Genomic DNA, 10,662 nt, shown 5'->3' on the forward strand with positions numbered 1-10,662 from the left:
AAAGCAACCAAGGATGGCGGCACATCGTGATCAACATTTCCAAAGGGACCCATCCGTTCATATGGTTCATTGTCAAACACTTGGAATTCCCGCTCGCTCTCAATGATCATGTTGTGCAATATCATAGAGGCAATCATGACCTCCCACATCTAATCTTTCGACAAGGTAAGAGCGGGGCACCAGACAATGTTAAATTGAGCTTAAAGGACGGCAAAGGCCCACTCCACATACTTTCTGCAAGCCACTTTCTGTTGAGCAAACCAATATTTCTTCCCTCCAAACACAGGGTTTGAGATTGTCTTCACAAATGTTGACCATCTTGGATATATGTCATCGGCCAGATAGTACCCCTTGTCATACTGATGGCCATTGGTCTCGAACTGCACATCAGGGGCATTGCCTTCAACAAGATTTTGAACACATTCGAGCACTGCAGCACATTGATGTCAATATGCGATCCTTCCATTCCGAAGAAAGCATACCAAATACAGAGATCCTGATCTGACTGCCTCAAGCAGCACACCACACATGATCTTTTGTGACCTTTATACATGTCTTGGTGTGCAAATGGACAGTTCTTCCATGGCATACAATAAATTCTTCCAAGTATCCTCTATTTGCATTCTATGCCAAGATCCGAGACGTGTCATTTGCATTGGATGTGCGTAGATAGTTATTTTCAAACATGATAATTTCTCTACAGAACTTGTACATGCAATCAATGGCGGTGGACTCGGACATGCACAAGTAGTCGTCATGTTTATCTCTAGGCGTACCGTATGCAAGCATCCGTAGGGCGACTGTGCACTTCTGAATAGTGGAGAAACCAAACAAACCGACGGCGTCTCTCTTCAGCTTGAAGTACTCGATCGCCGTGCAAAGGATCATCGACAAAGTAGTCGGCATGGAGCATGCAATAGAGCCTTCCATCCCCTCCCTCGACTTGCTCTTGCAGTGCCCTGGCATAGAACCACCAAGCCTCGGCTTATCCTCCTCGGCGATCATGGCCAGGAGGGAGACCAGTATCGATATATGCTTCCCTTCGCCCATGGCTTCCCTCGCCGCAGCGGCGGCATCGACTTCCTCGTCCATCAAAGAAATGATCTCCTCCCCGTCATTGGAGTCCATCGCCTTGGTAAACTGTCGAGCACCTCGCGTGCAAGGTGGAGAAGGGGTGGGTGATGAGAGGTGGCGGAGGAACGACGGTGTGCCGGGCGCCGTGGTAGAGCGGGGAAGTGGAAAAGTATAGTCGGCGACGAAGGAGTGTATATAGGATAATATGAGGCAACATCGTGAGGGGTGGTTGCGGCGGTGACCTAGCTCGGGAGGCTGTCACGAGGGTGGGAAGGCGAAGTTGGAAGGGTTTGTGGGAGTCTCAGCGACAGGGCTGGCCCGCGGCGTTATTTCGTCCATCCAGCGCCCCTTCTAGCCCCCCCCTCCATACCACCCGTGATTGGGTTCGGCCGGGGGGCGCTAGATAAGTGGCTAGGCTGGACTGACTCCAAAAAAGAATTAGGGGGCGGTGGTTGTGGGCGTTATTTCACGCCAGCGCCCCCATTTTTACGTTTTTGGGCCTAGGGGGGTGGTTGAGATGCTCTAAGGGGCGAGATCTTCAGCTGATATCTCTGGTAACTGAATCATCTCCAATAAATTTTTAATATTATTCAAGTCATGTGCTTCACATGCCAATATTGTGGTCATAATTGTTTTCAAAGTAATGTTCTTCCTTTTTCGTGTATCTTCAGGAAGTATGGTCATACTATGTTGAAATAATATTCATGGCACCTCTTTGTTGAAATATTGACCATGGGATTTCCTAATCCTGAGTAACTATTCAATTGATGGATTACATCCCCCATGGAAAATACTAAAGGAAGGTTAGCATTGGAATACAATATTAATTATTATACCAAAAAGATCACCAAGGTACAATATTGATCGGAAGGAACTAGGTTAGATTACATCCCCCATGGAAAATTAACCGACATAACTAAATTATGTGTTTAATTATGACACATGAGTTACACACATGTGTTCTGGGACGGAAAGAAAATGAACAAGCAATGTCCAATTTCAGGTGGATTATATTATGGTCGTTAATCTTATTTGAACTTTGTTTGAAACACACGTTTAAATAATTGGGAAGCTTGTTGTAGACATAGACTATGGAACAAGCAATGTAAGTAGGTCCCATACTCTAGCATCAATTGCATTGTGAGGGGCACCACATATTTTTTTTTTGAAATGGAGGTAGAACTTACAACCTCCGCATCACACAATATGTTTATTTATATTATTCATCAGAGCCTTACAAAGAGAATACAAAAGATCAACCCGAAGTCACCTCACTGGCGGTAGCCGTCGCAAGACTTACAAGTAGTAGACTTACAAGCTTGATGAAGGGGGTCGCCATGTCAAGACGGTGTGCTCTGACCTCACACCGACGCACATCATCTAAAAACCAGAGGCTACACCAAACCGCCCAACAACAAGTCGGGATCACAAACCGATATAACAGACCCTCCACATGCACGGTTGTACATGCTTCAGAAGTCGTTGCTGCCATCTATTGCCAACCCATCTTTAGGATAGGGATCAGGGCATTGACCTTTCTAGGCCTGTTGTCGAAGCCACCATGGCACCAGACGGTGCCACCACCCTGCACGAGTCCATCAAGTCACATCTGACACCGAGTCTCGATGTGCCATTCCACCAAGACTCGCCATCATCTATGAGGTTGATGCACACCACTCCACCTCTTATTACCCCCACGCAACAAGTGCTTTATAAACTGTTATGTCAAGGGGAGAGCGGCACCGAAATCACTTCCATTTTCCTATCTGGGATACATAGGGTTCCCCCTTCCCCAGATCAGAAGCACGAGTGAGTAGATGCATGTTGCAAAGGAGATGCCTTCAACAAGGTAATGATGTGTATACACTGCCATCGCCTACCATGACAGGAGTCGAGGCTTTTTTTACCAGGAGCCGCGCCTCCCTAACTCGCAGCTAGGACTAGATGTGGGATTCGCCACAACCAGTAGGCTGACCACCTTGGATGGAGGAAGATGCTAGGTCCGCCATGCCGGGGATAGATCCCCTGACTTCCTCAAACTACGGACCCAGCCCATGAGCAACTCTTGGTACCATTGCCAAAATGGAGGAGACTGCAGACTATGTAGGTCATGGCCCACCCAAGTCCATTTGGGCCATATCGGGCCCGCTTGCACCATGCTGCCCCCTTGTGCAGGACCACCACCGCCGACACGCTGGCTCATCCTATTCCCACGCCCTCGCAACCCTTCTGTCAAGCGGTTGGCGCGCGCGTCGCCGCTGTAAACTGAACACGACTGAGGAGAGCCACTGATGTTGTGCCAGACAAGCTTTGCTTGATCGCACCCCGGCGGCGGGAAGGGAGATTCTCGTAAGCGGGTCTGGTGAGAGGGTGCCTCGGTGTGGTGCGACACCACCGCACGTGGGGAAGGTTGCGGTGGAGGGTTAGGTAAACACAATTGTTATCCTACACTCAAGATCTAACTACGGAGCATGAATCTTGTTAGGTAAGCCTCACCATAAGTTTTGGAACTTAAAGCAAAACATTTCACATTATCATTTCAATACAGTACCATATGGACGTATTATATGAAGATAATTTACAAGGACAAATTTTAACTAAATCATTTCATTCAAAATTTTACAAAACATACAAATGTGGTTTTCTACGATTTAGCAAGTCTCTCTCTCCCTCTCCCTCGTAGGAATCATGCTGCGGAGAATAGGAACCACTTCCCATTGGCAATGCTATAAAAAGTAACCATACCACATATAAAATATAACACAATTAAAATAAACTACCAAACAATATAACAATTAAATGGTGACCAACATATCATACTATAATGATAATAGTTTGAGCATAGTAATATTAAACACAATAATGTTGGTAGTGGCCACATGGACATCTACTCAGAACATATCGCATGATAATGATATAGGTTCAGCTGCTAATACATATAAGACATGATGAACATACTACTATGGTACTAGTACAAATACAAAATAACAAGACTCTAATGAATTATCTTTGAAGCACACCATTTCCCCTCCATCTCAATTACCAGTCTACCATGAGCGCAACATGTAGTACATATGCGTAGCCATGGCTCACAACGAATCAAACTGCAATCACATATCAACGTCACGATCGAATAATTTCAACTCAGAGCCCTCCGTAAATGAAATAATATATACACACTTGGAGGCTATACAAGCTACCATTCTGCAGATCAATGATGAAACTCACACCGAAACATGCAACCGCGTTGAAAAAACGTGAGTGTCACAAGACATTGTGACACCCCTTTATCGGTTGGAGTAAAGGTTGTTGCTATTGTGATTACTTATACTAAACATTGGTACTTATTCATAGTATGTTGTTATCATATTGCAATTATTTCTTATATAGTCATAATGTACATATTTGAAAGTACATACGTTTGGTGCTAAATAAAAATAAAAACATTTTTTTAATAAAATTTACAATATTATTTTATTTTTAAGACATTGAACATCAAGATGAAAAAAGACGAAACCGAGTGCCTCCATGAATACTTTTTTACCATTGATGAATCATATTTTATACGTGTACATTTTTGTGTGAGTTCTCTTTTCGCAGTTAATATTATTAAATTCATTGGTTGGGATGCCATATGATATGGGCTAACAAATAACATAACAGCGGTTTGTAGTGTAGGATCAGGTAAGCACATTTCTAGAAACTTCTAGAGTAGAAATTGAGATGTTGGCATAAGTTTCGTGTGGTCAAATGGATATTACAAGTTACAGTTGGTTGAGTAATAAGTTGAGAGCAGGTTACTTTTCTATATTTTCTATTAAAATATCTTCGCTTATTGTTCTCACTAATGAACATAAGGATATTAAGGACTCTAATACTTTTGCACACATAGAACGTGATTATTTTATATGCTCACAACAATGTGCTCTTCATCATATGGTGTATACAAAGTGATCCGGTTTATGAAATAAAAATATGGTAGAAGAAATCCATAGGTGATACTAACATCAAAACTAAACTTGCAACCACTGGTTAATTTGGTTCTTCCAATTTGCTGAACACCATTTGGTCTCATCATGTACAATTGTTCATGAAAATTGAGGTCAAATATTTTCTAGACAATTGATAGTCGCTTCACATGATGGATATTAGTACGAAGTTACTTTAAACATTAGCATTTTTCTGACGAATTGCATAATTTAGTATTCGAGGCCCTCCTTCTCTCAGGGCATGTCGTGGTCGCCCTGTTTGCCTGGCCTATGGCCCATGCCCGACCACTTGTTTTGGGTGGTAACATTTTTTTTAAAGGTTTTTTTTATCACAAGCAAACAACCCAACTTGTAGTTACTGACCCGAGAAGATTATAAAATGCAAGTTCCAACCTAGACCTTCTGACCATTGCCCTAACATATTGTTTGCACACCAACTGAATTATGGCGATTAAAACCAATATGAACTATCCCATACAAAGCAAGCTAGTTGACAGTTGTAAAAAAGTTGTTGTGTTTTTTATAATCATGTACTGTACAAAAAAACCAAAAGATCTATCTATTTTTCACTAATTAAAGTCGTCTTTTGGTTGCAGGATGTTTATAGAAATTGTTGGATTTTACCGGCCTTGGCCCATTAAGTCTATCATTTTTTTATGCTCTCGAAGGACCCTTCAGCTCGGCAGCTTGGCATATACGAGGACATGACAACATAGTCCCATATTTCTAGTGGAGCGAAAGTTGGTCCTATTTATAAGGTGTCCAACGTGTGGGTGAGAAGACTAGCAGTTCACGCACTCTTCGCCCGCGCAAGGCACATCACACATCGCACTCACGATGGGTTTCGTGAATCAAGTTCGATCGAGTTTACTATAACTTGTTTTGGTGGAAGATTAAAATTTGCTTGGTGAACGAACTATGTGTCTACGTGCTGATAGGCATTTGCATGCTTGACACATTCCCCGATTCTTTCACCTCGCGGCACTTGTGTTCTCCACCTGTCCACATGAAATACAAGCTAAAGAACCAAAGGAATGGATCCAAGACACTTATTAGAACTCTTAACACTATTTGTCTCTCTCACAATTGTGAAGCTCCTTTTGTTGTGTTGCTTCCATGCTTCTCCATCCTAGCAACCAGACCTCCGTGAGAGCAAGCCTTGGAAACCCCATCCCTTGAGATCCTGCACCACGAAAACCCAATCTTGTAGTGTAATTCCTATAGGGAAAAAGCATTAGCTCATACCTCATGGAAAAATTCCTTTGCTACAATCAAACAAACTTCATCTTCCTATAGGTTTCAAGTAGACATGTCATTCCAATCCTATACTTTTCCTATTCCTATGATTTTCCTATCCTTTAAATCAAAGGAGCCCTAAGGGTTTTTGGTAGCATCTCACCGCGACTGCTCGCCTCTGTTAGACTACTTCCGAGCCAACCGTACGACTATTTGCTCTACACATCTGTCATACGGCTACGGTATGTTTGCCAACACGGCGGACAACAACAATGTTATTGTTGATGCTTGGGCGATGGCCTTCCCGTCCAACAGATATGTGTTTCTCACATCTCTATTTGCACTAATATTTTGTCCATATCCTTTCAGTAAGTAACTCATCGGCAATTTATTAATGTTTGAACATAAATATTGGAAGATTTGAATTAAGCTTTTTACATAAGTTGTTTGGATGGTAGGATTGATTCTACCAAATGTCTATGGAATCCGTCCATATTCCGTCTATTTCATAGAATCTCAACACATGAGATTGAACCTTATTTTATTTTTCTTTTAAAGTTCAATTCCATTTCACTCTATCTATGTACTCCTAATGTTGTAAATTCATTTTCTTCTGAGAAATGAAGCGTATTCAATAATTTTTGTGTGCACCATCTAAAGACTCATATTGCCAAATTCTTGTATTATGTAATATAGTGTAGAGAAATGCATGACAATCTCGGTTATACTTTTTTTTTCTATTTCTACAGATTCTTAAAATCTAAGTAGGCCTACGTTATCTCCTGTGGAGGTAAATATCCCTATGTAAAACCAAAATCCATTGGTGAGGGCCAAGTTTTATGATTTTATCCAAAAGCCTTTGCACCATCTAAAGACTCTCTCGAAACAGGTTTTCGCCCCGCTTTATAAATAAAGAAACAACATTGATACATCGTAGGAGGACAAGCCTCAAATACTATTGCTTTTTTTTTTTGAACAAGGAGATGGGTCGAAAGGACCCAGAAGCTTCTCAAATACTATTGCTGAATTCTTGTATTCTCAAATACTGCAGAAAACGCATGTCATCTGTATTCTGTTTTTTCTTCTATTTGTGGATTTCCAAATGTTGTACAATGTAAAGAGGCCCTAAGTTATCTGTTGTATAGGTAGATAGCACTCTGTAAAATCAAAATTCTGTGGTGAGAGACAAGTTTTATCTATCTCCTCACAAAAGCCATTGCACTAGGGAGAAGACCCAAAGAAAGCCAAGAAACCTGGAGTGCCCCTCTCTCTCGTCACTCTTGTCTCTCTCTGGTCCACCACGCCGTACGACTGCGCCTCTCTCCACCGGCAAAGCGTGCGCCATTGTCTTGTCCCTTGGACTATCCGTCCCCTTGCTTAGGCTTTTTAATTAACACTCCTATTACTTAACTAATCACTGTTCTGGTACGAAGCAACTGCCTGCAAATTATTTCTGCAGCTTCTGATGAATTAGGCACAAATCACTCAGTTAAGTAATATGGCCGGCGAAGCAATGGTCCTTAATAGAAAAAATATATGGAAAGCCAACTTGAATCCAGTACAGAGACATACATGCATGCATGCTTTGGTGCTTCCTCTGCAAGGGATGTGTCTGCATCATCTAGCCTTTATCTTCATCTTCTTCAGTTTTCTGCTTGTCTACTAGCTTGCTTGGTTTTCATGCAATGCCAACACACAGACTGTTCCCATCCTTAAAAATAGTCTTTTTGATATGTCTGGATGCACCATGCCACGCAACAGTTAGACAAGAACCTGTCCTCATCTTCTCCCCAAGATGTATGTACACTAGATCTCCCAGCAATATACTAGATATATAGCTATTAGTGCAGATATATCAAATCCACTATAATGCCTGTAGTCTGTAGTGGCAATATTTAGTGCAGGCAGTAACACACATGTGGATATGGACATCATCAGGTCATGTGGAAATATACATGTGAATAATCATATGTCCCTTTTCTTGTTTTCAGTGACAAGCTGACAGCTCCATCTTACTAGGGTGTTGCTTCTTTGAACATATATGTACACAAGGTCACACAAGCCAAAACTCTAGTACTAGTAAATGGAGCTGAATCCTGAAGCAATGCATGGTGAATACATATCCATAGCCTTCATCTGGGCATGCAATGATCAGGGGCACCACTATATATGTGTGTCACCACATGTAAACATTGTATAATCTGAATCACACACAAAGTGTACACTCGCTGTTTGAATTGCACTCCTCCTGAGCTGGGAGTACTATTAAGTATTAACAGCAGTTTCTGGATAGGCCCACCCAGGATTAAACAAGACTCGTGCAGGGGCTGTCTGCTCTTGGAGAGGCAGTACTTGGCCTTTCTCTCTCTGCATGCAAGTGAGTGCCCCTGGGGCTCTTGTTGCTTGGCATGCCAAAAAGGAGTCCTGCCAAAAGCAAAAAATATATGTCTACCTAGTGTCCGGTGACACGCACCATGCCATTGGCCATTGCAGGCAGACAGGCAAGCAGCTCTGCTTATAAATCAGCACCTCCCCTGCAACTGCAACTGCCATTACCAGCTTCAGCATCACAGCCACAACACCTCTCTAGCGTTTCCTCACTTTGGCTAGTATCTTGCTTCTCCCATACAAAGTTTGAAAGTTGAACTAGCGGAAGAAACTAGGCAGGGGAAGAGAGGACAAGTTTCTTCGCTTACAGGTGAGCTCATTTGTTCTCTGTGGTTCAATATTTGTCTGAATATGTTCTTTGCATATGTGCCATGTTCACCTTCATGAATCAAGCTGTGATGCATGATCAGAGTTGTTTTATTCAGATAGCTGCAATTTTTAAAAAAAAATTGAACATAGTTCTGTTTCAGATTTCGGCAGGCTCCGAGTGAGTTATGCCTCAAGGTTTTTCTAGATTTTGAATATTGTCATGTTCCACATTACAGCAGGCTAAAGTGAACTAGAAGCTGTGGAGGCATGGGCAAGCTTGTGAGGCGATGTGACATGGAAGTCATGAAGATGGCCATGCTCAAGCATGAAGAGACCTTCAGGCAACAGGTTCATGAGCTGCATCGCCTTTACCGCATCCAGACGCAGCTCATGGCCGGCGACCTTAGCACGCGCCGGCAGCATCGGAGGCGCGGCAGCAAGCAGCCTCGGAGGGCGCTGAACCTGCAGCTCCCTGCCGACGAGTACATCGTCGGGACCGGCGACGAGGACTACGAGGGCTGCGGAACGGAGCTAGAGCTGACGCTCGCCGTCGGCGGGACGACCGGCACCGCCTGCAAGAACAAGGTGAGCAAGCGAGCAGAAGCACACTACAACGTGGGAGGCGGAGGTTTCTCCTCCCCCTTCGCGTCCGACGGCTCCGGCGGTACGAGCCTCTCGTCGTCGCCGCCGTCTTCGATCGAGTACTCCGAGGGCGCCGCCGGAGTCGCCTTCCACGGCTACGTGGCGCCGCCGCCGCCGTGCCAGAGGGCGATGGCGTTCGACCTCGGCGTGGCGGAGGCGATGAAGCAGCACCAGTCGCCGTGGCAGCTGGTGCAGTGCCAGTACCTCAGCCTTAGGATGACATGAGCACGAAGCTCATCGCATCATCCATTATATGCCTGCCATGATCACGTCGCGCTAGTAGATTGTGACATTATGTTGCGTTGTAGAAGAAGCAGTAGCCACTATATATTATGTTTTCCCCTTTCTTTCCTTTTTTTTGCTGTTGCTAAGTGAGCCATTAATGGAGCTTGGGAAGGATTGACTTCTGAGTTCTGACCACGAATTCCTCCCGATCCCAAGCTGCTAATTGATTGATCATGGCAAATGAGTGCATGCTGATTGATTAGTCAATGTTCAGAGTTTAGACTGGCGTGAATTGATGAATAATATGGCATGTTCATGATTTGTACTCCTTTGTTGCGTGCATGCATATAGGAAAAGGTAGACATGAAAAAAGGTCAAATGCAGTAGAAAGTGATATTCAGAGGAACAGACGTGCAGAGAAACTACTAGAAAGCATGAAAAGAGAATAGTGTTATGGTACATAGGGAAAAGGAGGCTACGTTATTGCAGTACAAAAGGTTGCAGTTGATGGACAGTAGATGTGGTGGTCATGTTTGATGCTCCAAAATAACATAGAGTTCACATTTTTTGATTATAATTAGCAGGAGTCCATTATCCATAGAACATACCAGAACACAGAGGCCGTCCATCATGATGAAATAACAATGAGATTTTTTAAAAATAAAATGGTAGAAATATATGATAAATTAGAAGAGTTCAAACTGCAGTACCTGAATATAGTATGTGTTGATTCTGGCACACATGAAAAATCATATAAACGATCAAACTTTTTGAAAACACCAACAATGTGAAGCCAAGA

The 10,662-nt window shown here is 43.2% G+C and overlaps 1 protein-coding gene across 1 annotated transcript; it reads left to right on the plus strand.

Annotated features, from left to right (window-relative positions):
- Positions 1–721: 721 nt before the first annotated feature.
- LOC124652635 lies at positions 722–9,863 on the plus strand. The gene is made up of 3 exons (XM_047191680.1): positions 722–747; positions 819–876; positions 9,273–9,863. Exons 1-3 carry the CDS (start codon positions 722–724, stop codon positions 9,861–9,863), a joined length of 675 nt encoding a protein of 224 aa, XP_047047636.1.
- The last annotated feature ends 799 nt before the right edge of the window (positions 9,864–10,662 follow it).

This window comes from Lolium rigidum, chromosome 5, assembly GCF_022539505.1.
Source record: "Lolium rigidum isolate FL_2022 chromosome 5, APGP_CSIRO_Lrig_0.1, whole genome shotgun sequence".
NCBI classification, from domain to species: Eukaryota; Viridiplantae; Streptophyta; class Magnoliopsida; order Poales; family Poaceae; genus Lolium; species Lolium rigidum.

What these genes read in the sequence shown, in the direction of transcription:
- LOC124652635 (XM_047191680.1), top strand. Translation starts at nt 722, where the DNA reads ATGGCGGTGGACTCGGACATGCACAA. An exon ending in GTGGACTCGGACATGCACAA is followed by an intron (nt 748 to 818) that starts GTAGTCGTCATG and finishes ACTTCTGAATAG; the next exon opens with TGGAGAAACCAAACAAACCG. An exon ending in TTGAAGTACTCGATCGCCGT is followed by an intron (nt 877 to 9,272) that starts GCAAAGGATCAT and finishes GGCATGGGCAAG; the next exon opens with CTTGTGAGGCGATGTGACAT.